General features: G+C 45.9%; 1 protein-coding gene across 1 annotated transcript; it reads right to left on the minus strand.

Moving 5' to 3' along the window:
• Positions 1–4481: 4481 nt before the first annotated feature.
• LOC307239952 (uncharacterized protein) lies at positions 4482–8258 on the minus strand (the record flags this gene model as incomplete). Its single annotated transcript, XM_080013528.1, has 3 exons — positions 4482–5185; positions 5367–5434; positions 7591–8258. The coding sequence occupies 3 exons, from the start codon at positions 8256–8258 to the stop codon at positions 4482–4484; spliced, it is 1440 nt and encodes a 479-aa protein (XP_079869654.1).
• Between the last annotated feature and the right edge of the window lie 7052 nt (positions 8259–15310).

Here is a 15310-nt window from a genome sequence, read left to right on the forward strand (position 1 = left end):
TATTATGAATGATATATTTCAATGCATCTGAAGATGTTACTTATTTCAAACATAGATCTGTGTCGTCCTTTGATATCAACTTTCTATCGAATTACGACCAAAAAACATTACCGTCATAAATGTTAAATATATTTGCACTGCATAGGCCTATGGGGGAGGGGGACTGTCACTGACTCATGGAATCCTCTCCCACAGAGAACATTCATATCTGGCATCCCAGGGGTAGAAGTTCTTTTTTCTTTTTTTTTTTTTACTGTTACAGAGTGTGTTACTGTAATTGTTGCTGTTGCTCAACAAAAGCGATGATCGCGTAATATGTTCTAGCCAATTATTCCTTACAGCGTTTCACAACATTTATCAGTATTTATATATAAGCAGTGTTGTTGACTCAGTCGTAAAGCCGCTGCGGGGCGTCTCTGATAAAACTTATCTGGGATCCTCTTAATATAGAAGGAATGTTCCCCTCTCCACGGAGACTGTCACTGGGCTGGGATGCTGATGGTGGGATGTATTATTTTATTTTATTTTATTTTATTTTATTTTATTTGAACAGGCCGTTTGGCCACAACATTGGAAAAACCATGATTTAAATCAAAAATCAAAAATATTTTGTCTTCTGTTTCTTGGGTGTATGAGTGCTAAACAAAATTGGCTTTGAGACAGTGGTATTGTGCATATATATTTTATGATTAATACTATATAATATACTCTATGCTATACACCGCATTCCAAATTATTATGCAAATTGGATTCAAGTGTCATAAACATTAAATTTTTTGTTTTTTAATTAAACTCATGGATGGTATTGTGTCTCGGGGCTCTTTGGATCACTGAAATCAATCTCAGACACCTGTGATAATTAGTTTGCCAGGTGAGCCCAATTAAAGGAAAACCACTTAAGAAGGACGCTCCACATTATGAAGCAGGCCACAGGTTTCAAGCAACATGGGAAAGAAAAATGATCTCTCTGCTGCCGAAAGGCGTCCAATAGTGCAATGCCTTGGACAAGGTATGAAAACATTAGATATTTCACGAAAACTTAAGCGTGATCATCGTACTGTGAAGAGATTTGTGGCTGATTCAGAGCACAGACGGGTTGGTGCAGATAAAGGCATAATGAGGAAGGTTTCTGCCAGACAAATTCATGGGATTAAGAGAGCAGCTGCTAAAATGCCGTTACAAAGCAGCAAACAGGTATTTGAAGCTGCTGGTGCCTCTGGAGTCCTGCGAACCTCAAGGTGTAGGATCCTCCAGAGGCTTGCAGTTGTGCATAAACCTACTATTGGGCCCTAACCAACGCTCACAAGCAGAAACGGTTGCAGTGGGCCAGAAATACATGACGACTCATTTTCAAACAGACTTGTTCACTGATGAGTGCTGTGCAACCCTGGATGGTGCAGATGGATGGAGTAGTGGATGGTTGGTGGATGGCCACCATGTCCCAACAAGGCTGTGGCGTTAGCAAGGAGGAGGCGGAGTCATGTTTTGGGCCGGAATCACATGGAGAGAGCTGGTAGGCCCCTTTAGGGTCCCTGAAGGTGTGAAAATGACCTCGGCAAAGTATATAGAGTTTGTGACTGACCACTTTCTTCAAATTCAACAAATGACCATTTTCAGTTCTTTCCAACCTATAAAATGTTTTGAAACTCTGTTGTGCATAATAATTTGGAACAGTGCATTTTGAGTTTTTTTTTATTTTTGAAAAAATAACTTATCATTCGGAGGTTTGTTCAATAACATTCAAATTATTCCCTAACCGTTGACGACTTGAAAATTTGCATCGACATTTTAGGAAAGTCAGACAAAAATATAATTTGCATAATTTGGAACGCGGTGTATAGTTCAAAATGATCACAGCAATTTAATCACAACAAATACTTTTATTGAACTTTATGTGACATGAAATGAGACTCAAAGCAGGAGGTGATACATATTTCTACACATACAGTGTGGAGCAAATATCCGCCTTTACTGACCAAAATCTTTTGAAAATAAAATAAAATTTAAATGAAAACGTTCAGGAAGTGCAACACATGTACAAACTGTTCACTCACTCATTCACTTTTACTTTTTTATCTCAGCTCTTCTTTTTTACCCCCCTTTCTCTTTGTCTTCTTCATAAACGCACACGCACACACGCGCACACACACACACGCACACGCACACGCACACACACGCGCACACACACACACGCACACACACACGCACACACACACACACACACACACACACACACACACACACACACACACACACACAACCTCCCCCCGGAAACGTCTGGTTATTTGTATGTCAAACACAGAGGCTGTGTTTAACGTTTAACATCACAACACAATGAACCTAAACACACACACACACACACACACTACTACACATTTTACACAATAATAAAGTATTAAAATACAGCATAGCAAACACAAAGGAAGTTCTGGTTTTGAGCAACAAAAAACAATATGGCGTAAATCTCTCGCAAATCTAAAGACACAAACACACAGAGTAACACACACGCACACACACACACACACACACACACACACACACATACACACACACACCATCCGATGATAGTGAGGCCTCGGGTCGTATCACGGATCCATCTTCAGTTTCAGTCTCAACAGAAACTCCCATAATCAAATACATGCAAAACACACACACACACACATACATGTACACACACACACACACACACACACACAGACCTACATACTGTGCCCACACACACACACACACGCACACGCACACAGACCTACATACTGTGCACACACACACACACAACACACACACACACACACACACACACACACACACACACACACACACACATGCGCACACACACACACACGCGCACACACACACACACACACACACACACACACACACACACACACACACACACATGCGCACACACACACACGACCAAACAACCAAATCCATGTAAAAGGAGAGGGAGTTTCGGTGAAATTCAACACCGCCTCCCTCCCCTGTTCATACACTACTTATGCTACAGCAGATCTTCCACCAGCCAAAAGAAGCGCAAGTATTTCGGAACAAGCATATTAATAAAAATAACAGTAACATTTCAAGTCGATAAATGTATAGCGATGACATGCCTATAAAACAATGTGCCTATAAAAAGAGTAAGAGTAAATATGTCTATATGTTGTATTAAATATGCTCCATGGCCTAAAGTGATCATTATCAAGCTGTTTCCACATCAAGGAGCCTCAGTTTGATCCTATTGAGGCCACAGACCCTTTTGTTTGATCACATTTAGTCTCCGATTGGGATCCCCAAGCGGAGACCAATATTTCTATCGTTAGATATGATTTAGTGTCAATGCTCTAGTTAGAGAGGTAACAGTGGAAACTGGGATCCAAACAGCCATATCCGGACACTCTCGGACGATGCAAACGTCTCGGAAATGAAATGTAAATAATATAAAAATCTATAATTTTTCTGGTGACCCCCTCGGAACCTGCAGAAGGTCACCTTGGGGGGATCCCCGGACCCCAGGTTGAGAACCACTGGCTTCAAGTATGTGTAAAAACCTGCTCATTCTAAACCCCATGGGTGTTAATATGAGTCCCCCTGCTTTCATTTGGCCATCAGGGTGTTGTGCTACCACGCTGGCTGTTCCTCCACGCCAAGGGGGGGGAAGGGTCTTCTCAAATAGCCTTCTTCAACGATCTTCACTCTTGACATTGTGAAATGAGGGGACCATTGCGGACCGCGCCGCCCAATCGGCGCCATGCGTTCGGGCTCGAGAGATTTGGTGGCGGGACTGGAGACGGAGCGTAAATGCCATGTGTGGGCCAAGGGCGGTGATCTGAAGCTGGTGCAGAAACCTAGGGGAACCCACCTCGAGCGGCTCCGGGGGGGAACCCTTCTGGTGCCGAGGTGTCGACACGTTTCGGTGGTGAGGTGAGGGGGCCTCCTACTTGGCTGCTCCTGGAAGCTCACGCTTCCTAGCAACAGCAGTGAGAGTTCACCGGTGAAGGTCCAGAGGGGCAGGAACCGGTCCTACTGGCTCGTTTTGGAAACATGGTGTCCTATGACGGCGCGACACAATGAAAGCCGTTGAGATCCTCGGCGCCAACCGAAGGTGATATTTGTTGCTGGCTGATGTGATACGATGTCAGCTACGGATGTCTGGAGTCACTAATTAGAAGAAGCGTTCACGCACTGTTGGTCATCTGTAGTATTACTATAAAACTAACATCATAGACGGCATGGAAAAAAAAAACCAACAATGAACAAAGCACAATGAGCAACAACAATGAAGAAGCTTAGCAGTGGAAGCAACCCCCACGACACGCGTGTCTTCATCTCGGAGTCTTCTCAGGGTTTGAACCCGTGATTAATTTTATGCATCAAATAAGCAGAAAACACAAACAAAAAAAACGACGAGAAAGGAGACAAATCATCCCCTTCCTCGTTCATATCTCATATCCCTTCCTCATCAAACGGCTCAGGGCTGGCATTCAGACGTAGTCTTTCCGGTCGTACCCCGCTCCCCCGGCGCTGGCGCTGCGCGGGGCGGAGTAGGCCATGCGGGGGGGCTTGTACCTCTTTTCGCTGGGCGGGCAGGAGCTGCACAGCATGGCCCCGCCCACCACCAGCAGGAGGGCGGCCCCCCAACCGATGTAGAGCGCCGACCCCAGCTCCCGGCGCTGGGCGTCCGTCAGGATGGGGTTGTAGAAGTCGCGGACGACCACGCTGGCCGTCCAGGACACGGGGATGAGCACCAGGAGGCCGGCCAGCAGGAAGAAGATCCCGGCGATGATCATCACCTTGGACTTGGCCGCCTCGTCGTCGATGCAGTTGGTGCACTTGGCGCCCACGATGGAGACCATGACGCCGAGCACGCCCAGGATGATGGCCACGATGGTCATGGCCCGGGCGGCCTGCAGGTCCTGGGGCAGGGCCAGCATGGAGTCGTAGATCTTGCACTGCATCTGGCCGGTGCTCTGGGTGACACAGTTCATCCACAGGCCCTCCCACACGGTCTGCGCCGTGACGATGTTGGCTCCGATGAAGGCCGTCACCCTCCACATGGGCAGGGCGCACACCACGATGGAGAGGATGAAACCCAAGACTCCGAGGGCGATGCCCACGATCTCCATACCCATCGACATCCTGCTCTTCTCGCGGGTTTCAACGCCTTCTGGTTTTGACGGCTGCTGTCCTCAGTGAAGTCAGAAGGCCCACCGGTCCAAAAGTTGTAGGTATTTGGGAAAATAAACGGGTTCCTGTGAGGTTCCTGTGCTCCAGCCTGCTCTCCTGCGGATCCTGCCTTGGTCCTTTGGAAGGTGCAGGGATTCAGCCGTAGAGAAAGATGCTGCCAGGGAGACGCAGATCCTTTATACCTCCAGGGAGAGCAGGGAGGCAGGTGAGCAGGGAGGGTGGAGTCCCTGCAGTGATGATGTCACAGCCCCTGCAAACAAAACACCACCTGCAGTGAGATATGGGTGGAGAGAAGCAGAAGCAGCGGGGAGTGGGGGGAGGGGCAATCAGGTAACCTTGCATACATGGAGAATTTACTGAAACAGTACAATTAGAAATAGGATTCAGAGACTTCACCCCATGCAGAGAAACACAAACACGGAGTCACACACCTGTCATTTCAAAATAAAAGTCCCTAAGTCAGTGCTGATAATAATGAGGTGGTATTATGTGTTATGGTATTATGGTTTTATAGGTAGTAAGGAGGAAATATTTAGGATTGAGGAAGTTGACGTGATCAAAGCAGGGAACCCAACGGGAACCCAACTTCCTTATTTCTTTCGTTTTCAAAATATTTTATGTTTATGAACATTCATGACCATATCTTAGGACCACAAATAGCAGGGAAGGAGCGACAGTTAATTTTATTTATTTACAACCCCAACACGCCCCCCCCCCCCCTTCAGTGACAAGGCCAAACATATCAGCCTTTGGCTGCTTAGAAACCATGTTTGGGTAGAAACATACACACACACACACACACACACACACACACACACACACACACACACACACACACACACACACCTCCTAACACACAGAGAGAAAACAAACGTGGCCATTCTGAGCCTTGTGGCTGTAAGAATGGTGACTTCCCCGTTCCGTGATGTTAGGGAAACAATCCCAGAGCTCCTGGAACCAGATCTACTGCTCCCAGAGCAAATAGAGCATCCAGGACACCCTGAGCACACACACACACACACACACACACACACACACACACACACACACACACACACACACACACACACACACACACCATCCCAGTATCAGTCACTGTGCATCCTAGGTTTGAACCGATACTGCTTCGTCATTACTGAGTCTGAAACTGAGTTGTGCACGTTCGTTCTGAAGAATAAAGATAAGCTTCCTCGGCAAATCCTTGATTTGACGAGGACGATTTGACTATTCAAACAATGAAACAGCCAGTAAGTGTGTGTGCCACTGACAGTCCTGATCACAGAAGATATCCCGTCATTTAGTGTGTGAATCATAAACCATGAAATTGAACCGTCCCCATGTTTTTCAGTTGCGAAAATGTTTCATATTCCACTTTAAAAAAAAAAGAAAGAAAGAGTGGAATTAGCTTTTGTGTCGCAAGATCGAAACTGCAAGGCTGCGGCGATGGCTGTGGTTCTGACAGGCATCAGACAGAGGGCAGCGAATGGCGACGGGAAGTTGACGATGGGTCTTCGGTTTTAGGATGTCTGAAGGAACATTGAACTGAGACCGGCCACGGAGGGGAGGAATACTCACCTCCGTTTGTGTACCGTAGTACATTTCTGAGTAATCATTGTTGCATTTTCTGCTCTCCTTATTTTTGCCTTTGGGAAATAAAAATGTGCTCTGCCTGTGCTCTCCCCTCTCACAGCCTCTCCCCCCCTTGAAGCTTTCTGTATTCTGTATGGTGATGTCACTTATCCTTTTCAAATAGTGAAAATAGTAAAGCGTAGAAAAACACAACCCAGAAGTACATGGTATACTGTAGTCTCAATATGATCATATATTATTATAATATAATACATATTTTTATTCACAATATATCATTTACAATACATATTTGATATATAACACCAAACCAAACAATTCATAAACTGAATCACAGACACGACAGCGGGTTGTTGTCAAAATAGTAGATCTTTTATGGCATCATAGAGTTTAATATAAAACATTCAGAATCAATCGATGAGTTACAAGAGTGATTGGAACAAAAAAAAACATACAAAGAAACAAAGTCGTTTTAATAAATATCTTGGCTGCCCCCCCCTCCGAAACATTGCTATCTTTCCATTCATTTCCATAAGTTGCCGTAGCTCAAACTCAGCAGTTGTAAACAACGTGATAGAACAGGTGTATGGTTGTATTATTCTGAGACGAGAGCTTTCTCCCCTGCGAATTGACATTTAAAAGAAAAACATGTTCAAATGAAATTCAGCCAAACGGCCTTCCCGAAATTAACAACCATGTGGATGTTTTAACTTCCCCTCTTGGGGATAAAGTATTGTTGTATTGTTGTATTGTGTGTATACAATACTAGTATTGTTGTTATATAACTGACATTCCATCATAACCCCCCTGTCCTCTCACACATAGTCCTTCCTGTTGTAGGAGCTGTGGGTCATGGATCTCGGGGCGGCGGAGTACGCCATGCGGCTCCGCGGGGGGACATTGTACCTCATGGTTTTGTCCTGTTGCGGGGGGCAGCTGCAGCAGAGGATGGAGCCCCCCACCAGCAGCAGGGCGGCGGCCGCCCAGCCCAGGTACAGCGCCGCTCCGATCTCCATCTTCTGGCTTTGCAGCACCAGGGGGCTGTAGAACTCCATGATGATGGTGTGTGCCGACCAGGACACGGGGACCAGTTGGGCCAGGGACGCCGCGATGAAGGCGCCCCCCGACGAGGCCACGACCCGAGCTTTCACCCCTTCCTCCTCGATGCAGTTGGTGCACTTGGCCCCGGCCATGGCGATCAGCAGGGCCACGGCGCCCACCACAATGGAGACCATGGAGAGCGCCCGGGCGGCCTGCAGGTCCTGGGGCAGCGCCAGCATGGAGTCATAGACCTTGCACTGCATCTGGCCCGTGCTCTGGACCACGCAGCTCATCCACAGACCTTCCCAGTATACCTGGGCCGTGACGATGTTGGCCCCGATGAAGGCCGACACCCTCCACATAGGTAGGGCGCAGCTCACCACACTCAGCAGCCAGCCCAGCACCGACAGGGTCACCCCAACCAGCTCCAGCCCGAAGGACGCCATCGCAAATCCCGCGCGGGAAGCTTCTCCGGGAGGAAGTTCAGTCCTTCGGTGACGTTCCAAGACCTTCTCTAAGACCTCGTCCTCTGTCTAAGTCTTTCTTTATTTCTTACTTTCGTCCTCAAGCGTATGTCCCAATAGGCTTCTCAAAGTTTGGCAAGTAGATTGCTAGGCGGTTCTAGGCGGTTTTCACTGTTTGGCGGTTTTCACTGTTTGGTTCGCACCAAATCCCTTAACTCTCCTTCCTTGAGAAGACCTCCTTCCCCTCCCGGAATCTGGCGCAGATGAACCTCGCACCGAATGCTGATTTGGACACGGACGTGCCTGCTCAGCTGTAGTTATCCAGTGTTCTGCTGTTGGTCAGGGAGTTGCTAATGCTTATCTGCAACTCCTTTATTACACCCCAACGCCAGTCAGGTGTGTCCAGGGCAATGCCTTTGTTTACCACCGGGGACTGCGTGCAATCATTTCCTTTTATTTTTTTCCAGTAAAGACAAGGTTTTTTTTTATGGTATTGGCCTTTTGCCCGTAGTAGCACTGGGCGCGTCCAGTTTATTGTTGCTGATGTGTAATGAGTGGCCAAGGAAGGACTTTATGTCGTTGATAGGTAACTAGACTTGCAGAGTGGAAGTACAGTACTTTAGATCTGCACTTTAGATCTTGGCAGGTGTCGTAGTCATTTCTCTCTCTATTTCTTCCCACATTCATGTGATCAATTCTACATCCTTTTTATTTTGTTAGAGTTCAGGAACCAGACAGAACCTTACTGGGCTCGTCGAACCTTACCGGGATAGTCCAATTTCGAGAGAGAGAGAGAGAGAGGGAGGGCGAGAGAGAGAGAAAGGGGGAGAGAGAGAGAGAGGGAGATAGAGAGAGATAGAGAGAGAGAGATAGAGAGAGAGAGACCCTTTCCCACTTGCACTGAAAGCTGTAAATCTACCGGCAATGTCATAAAAGTCCTTACGTAAATTTACCCAATCTCGACCTAGTATGATTTCCAGGAAAATGACGGAACGGCTGTGAATGGAAGTGTGTGGGAATGGAACCAGTAACATGGCCGTAAAGATGCAGTGGAGCCGAATCCAAATAAAGCACAAATAGTGGGTTTTTGCGAATATTTATTTTGTACAAATGTTTCAAAATGTATTTGTTTTCCGGAAGAAAAAAAAAAACTCGGAAACTGGCGAGTCTGACCTGAACCGTGGAGCTCGGCTGCAAAGACAAGAAACTGAAACCCGTCCAGTCTCAACGAAGACGGACCTTTATATTCTTACATTTTATTCTTGTTCTTCTTAAAAATGCCACTCCGACCCTAGACGTGTCTTTCACAGTTAGGGGTGCGGTGCGCTGACATCGGGCTCAAGCGCTTGCCTCCGCCCAGCGGCTGCACTGCGGCGCGGAGCCAGAGGGAAGAGCGAACAGGGAGAGGGAGAACCGGTGGAGCACGTTCATTCTCCGGAGGCAGAGGGTGTAGGACAGGTTGAACATGATCACACTGACTTAATAACATTATTTATTAACATTATTACGTCCGGGGACGGGGGCTCTGTCTCCCTGTGTCCCTCCCAGGCGGTGGAGACAGGAGGTAAAGCGTTGGTCTCTGAGATCCAAGAAAAAAATGTTGTCCAAGCGATCGCATCTGCACTGAACATAACTTACTAACCCTGACCCACTACCTAATGTATCTGTAACAGTCTTCTAATGTGGGAACAGACTCCATACTTCTCAACTTCTCCGTAAAGGAGGTCAATGTGGGAACGTTTTTTACCAGCAATGTTACGGATTCCATGTGGTAAAGGGGCTTGAGAGAGAGAGAGAGAGAGAGAGAGAGAGAGAGAGAGAGAGAGAGAGGTGGTACCACAGGAGCCTCAATCTTCTGCAGCTGCGTCCCCCGGTTGCCAGCGCCGGCTCTTCCCACTTGCAGATAGTGCCAAAACCACTCCCAAATACCGCAGTGATTTTTTTGGATGCTCTTGTGAAACATTATGATCCGACAAATACCCTAAAAATGAATTGTGATTGTCAGGCCAAATCGTGGTCCCATGAGGCCTCTCGGCACATGTCTTTTGGAGCATCCTCCGCACCTTTCCTATATATTCCTATATCCTCTTTCTTGCATTTCTCCTCTTAAAATCATCCACTAGATCGCTCACCCTTGCAGTTTGTCACTGGCAAAGTAAGAACAATCTGAGGTGCCACGAAAACATTGGGCTGCATCATTACATCAATTGAGTCGGGCGCTTCTTGCCCTCAAAGTCAGACATGAAAGCCTTGAATTGAATGAGTTTGATGGCAAAGTTCATGTCCAGGTCTGACGGATTGGTAGCAGAGCGTGCATTGACCTTTTCCACTATGACATCATTGTTAGACGTCTGATCTGAGATAAACAGAACTGGTCAAACGCTTGTCAGCGTCCAAGCGAGTTCACGTGTCACACCCGGCTCGGGGCTCTCATCTGCAAATGTTTTGCGTTTCCCGTCTCGCAGAAGATCCTGCTTGTATGACTGAGAGACACCTGTCACACAGGCTGCCCTTTCAAAAGCAGAACGGGCAGCAGTCGGTGGTTTTCAAAACGCACCCCGAAAGCAACTTGTTGAAACTTAACTCAAAAGTTATCGAAAAAAAGAACTCAAAGTTATAGGGAATAATGATACTGTGTATATAAAGCATAAAATACTAAGTTAAACAGGAGACCCCGTTTGACTTAGTAGTACAGGGTGTGAAACAGAGGGCGGGGGACCCCACACCGGACCATTTCCATTATTTTCAAACCCCGCCGTCAGGATTTCGCACAGCAACGGCGCAGCCCCGCCAAGGATTTCCTCCCAATTTTACGTTTTTCATTAAACACTTAAAATGAAAATAATTACCGTCAGACAATTATCTTCAGTTTTACATTTATTTAAGACTGATAATTCGTAAAACAGGGAAGTGTAGAGCAGTGCCGTAAATACAGAAAGACTCTCCAATGGAGGACGAAACTTAGAAAACATATCAGCTTGGCTGGATGCCTCCTGTTTGACACTACTCTATTTGTTTTTTTCCATTAAAAGGCTACCTGCAACCAAATCCTCAACTGTTAGAATTAAAGATGAGCTCATTGAACACGCAACAGGGGTGAAGTATTCGGGGATCATTTTAGATTCTCAGCTCAATTTTAAAAGTCATGCTCAAAAGATTTGTAAAACGATCGAGGGCCAACCACAGCTGTTTCGAGACGATAAGAAATTGCTTGACATTTGACTGTGCCTTGCTGTTGTGAAATTCACTGATATATCCACATCTGTCCTACGGTTTAACCACCCGGGCCCAGGCCAAGCGGGACATAAATTAGATCGAAAGAGTGTCTGTACGATTGTGGCTTGAAAATCTTAGACAGAGTGCAAATAAGGCTCCGTCACTGCCGCAATTTCAAGTAAATGCAAGATTTGAAGTTTTGCAAACTTTCCTCAGCTGTTCTGTAAATACATCGAGAGACCGAGGAGCTGCAGCAAATCCACCAGAGCGGCTTGAAGTGGCACGCGTTTTAAATGTTCATTCTGCCTTTTGCTCGGACGGCTTTTTGTGTAACAGGAGCAAAGTCCAGGAACTCGCTGCCCGATCGCTTGAAATCTGCTGCAAACTTCACCACTTTTAAGACAGTGACCAAATCCTGGTTCATTCAGCAACAAACTTGTACTCATGTCTAGTTTTCTGCAGTTATGTTACTACTAATTGTGTGTTTTATGGCATCTTGCTGTAATTTTTTTTTTTTTTACCTCACTGTTTTAATCTATTATTTTCAGTTTGTCGATGTATATTGTATCTATCCCTATCAAATAAATAAGAAAATGGATAAGTAGTTACGGTAAGTCAAATAACGAACGGCTTGCGACAACATGACGCCCTTCAAACTGTCCTGTTATGCAGAATGAACCAACCTGCTTGTGAATTTTGCATCATGTCGCAGCATAGTGTCGCTTGCCGACCAGTGGCTCAGTTGGTTAAACTATGCTATACCGTATTATACAGAGGCCAAAAGGATCGGCGGTTACAGTTTGACCAATTTTTCACGTATTACCACATCCTCATGTGTTACAAATCGTCAGGACTTTGACCTTCCTGACAAATCACCAGCAAACCTCCAGCAATCAGTAGGTCAGACAATCAGAAATGATAAAAAATGCTGTTGATGTATATAATCTACGCTCAATCTGCCTGACGTAATCGATTTGGAACAGCGCTGGCCCCCTTGTCTGGTCTACGAGGGTACAACAAGTGTGCTGCCTCCAACTTATATAATAAATATTTGGATGAATGAATATATTTGGACATGCAATGCAACCTTCTCAAAGCGCTTTTTGGGTATTATTTGTCATTATTATTTTTTCATAGACTGCTTCCCTTGTTATATCGAGGGCAAATGAACTGGAGTTTACAGTTTGGACGTATTAACACATACTTCATATGTGTTACAAACCCTCAGGACCTTGAACCTTTCTGTCAAACCTCTATTCAGTAGGTCAGACAATCAGCAATAATTATAAATACTACTGATTATAGCGGCTATTAAAGGGTAATTATGCTGAAAAAATGATATATATAAAGACTATTGCTAACCTGTAATACTTACTGTACATTCACAGATAAAAAAACAGACTTTCCACCTTTAAAACTTGATCAGTTAATTTTACTGTAATTTACACTCTTCATCCATCTGTGTTGGTCTGTTCATCCGCTGGTGGGATGTTGTGCCTGGTCCGGTGCGCCGGGCGGGCACTTGAGCCTGGCCGGGCCTGCAGGGTGCGGGCGGCCTTGGTGGCAGTCTCCTTCAGGGGAGGCGGACTCAAAGCATGGCACCTGGATGACTTCTCTGGCGCTCTCGGCCCACTTGGCCCGCTGTACGGCCCGCTACACTCCTGCGTTGATCTGGTTGCGCCATCTCTCCCAGTGTTGGAGCTCAAGCTCAGTACGTTCACCGCGTGGGGTTTTTACGGGGCGGGTGGGGTGCGAGCTACGCGGTTCGGGGTGTGGCGGGTGGCTGCGATCTGGCCTGTTACACTCCTGCCTTGTTGTGCCGGCACGTCATGACTGTCCTGCAATTCTGATACTATAGCTGAGTATTAAAACACACCCGTCTTACACATAAGTCTCACTCCAAACAACACACCACCAGACCAGGGTCTGCAGGGCAGGTGGGCTGTGAGTGATTGGGGTGGGACATGCTCGGATGACTCGTACCCCAACACCCCGCAATTTCCACTCCACACGCAAACAGCACACATTAAGCACTGGGGTTTCCGGCGTGCGTTTGGCCAGGGGATGACCGGGTTGGGCCCCCTTTCGGTTGGGTTCAGGGGCCCCCTTTCGGTTGGGTTCGGGTCCCGGTGTCGGGTTGTTTCCGGCCAGCCGAGACCCGCGGTCTGCTCCCCGTCGTGGGGGTGGGTCGGGGCCGTCGGCCTTGCTTCCGCTGCTTGGATTTCCTGCGGCGGGTGCCCCGGGTGCCGGCGGTGGTGGAGGGGCTGCATGTCTGGCTGTCTGCGGGCGTTGGGGGGGGCTCTGTTTTCCCCCGTGGAGTTGAAGTCGGGGTGCCCTGTGCTGAGCGTACTCGACTATGTGGGCGCATGCTCAGGGCTTGCGGCCAGGTGGGGCGTCAAGCCGGTTGATGATTGATGATTTGATGATCTTGATTAATAAAGAGTTGCATTGCAGGTTGAGAAGTTGAACTCCACCTGCAGAGTAACTCGGCCTCAGATGCAATGGAACAATTACCCCGTGTTTTGTGCTCAGCCCGCTGACAGGCACGGGTTCAAATAAATAAATACATAACTAAATAAACTCAATTCATAATCATTTGCTTCTGATGTTCATTTCAACCTGTTGTCAGGGACCCTGTAGTGGTCCGCCAGGGTACTGCAAGAAGGCCGCCAATTTATTGGCAAAAGTTATGATTTGAATGAATGTATTCAATTTTAAATGCAAATGCTCCTTTGATCCACCCGTCATTTCAAATAATTTAGCTTCATATTTTCACCTTTAAAAGTTGAACCACAGAATTCAGCACAGCAGAAACTTTAAACTTCTGCAGTGTCCAATATATGAACTAAAATAACAAAATAGTTACTGTTGCTGTAGTTTAAACTTATCCATTATTAAATTCTACTGTTCCTTTTAAACCCTTTAATCCACTGTGAATCTACCTGATGTCATCGATTTAGGACAGAATAACATCTGCAGTATCTGACATGTATAATTTATCTATTATTTATTATGTATCATTAAGGCCGGATGACTAAACCAGTGACTCATGGTCAACCTTTAAAACAGATATTATTTGTTCCTGTTATTGATATTTCCGTTCTAAATTCGGCTTTATTCTCATAACAAGCAAATACAAAAGGAAACCCTCCAAAAAAAAAAAAGGCCAGAGGTTGTGATTGTAAATCTCTGTAGACTTCCTTTGTGTTGGCGTTTCCTCTATCACTCTTTGATATTAGTCTCTATTACTATAATGTCCGTATAATCTCCCGCCCGTTGTAACCGCGATAAGATAACGTGTAATAAAGGCAACTTCCTCCAGATACATTTTGGTTTTGGTTTTAAGAAAACATGAGGGCAAACATTTAATGTTTGTACGGTGAGATAAGATTTTCAGCATACTGTACAAATAAATGATTTCAGAGTATTTAAACTACATTTACGCACAACACAGTGTTCAGGTCAACGGGGCACGTGTGTGTTTCTCACTGCTGCTGTTGCATTTTGAGTTATTACTGCGTGAATATTAAATGTTCTGTTACTCACCTCAGCGGTTTCTTCGCCGCTGTTCGTTTTCCTGGCATGTTTGAACCATTTTGGAAGACATTTGGATTTACTCAGCTTTCTTTTGCCCTGTATATGCAATATAATTACATTGAAGATTTAAGGTTAAATGAGCAAAAGAATGACTTGAATGAATGAAGGAGTTGGTGTTTTTTTTTTAAACACCTAATATTAGCAAATTAATGAAAGACATTCAAAATTGGTATCATATTCAATCAAGGTAACTGTGATTTACAGCAGACCACAAAATCACA

This window comes from Zeus faber (genome assembly GCF_960531495.2).
Source record: "Zeus faber genome assembly, chromosome: 14".
Classification (NCBI taxonomy): domain Eukaryota; kingdom Metazoa; phylum Chordata; class Actinopteri; order Zeiformes; family Zeidae; genus Zeus; species Zeus faber.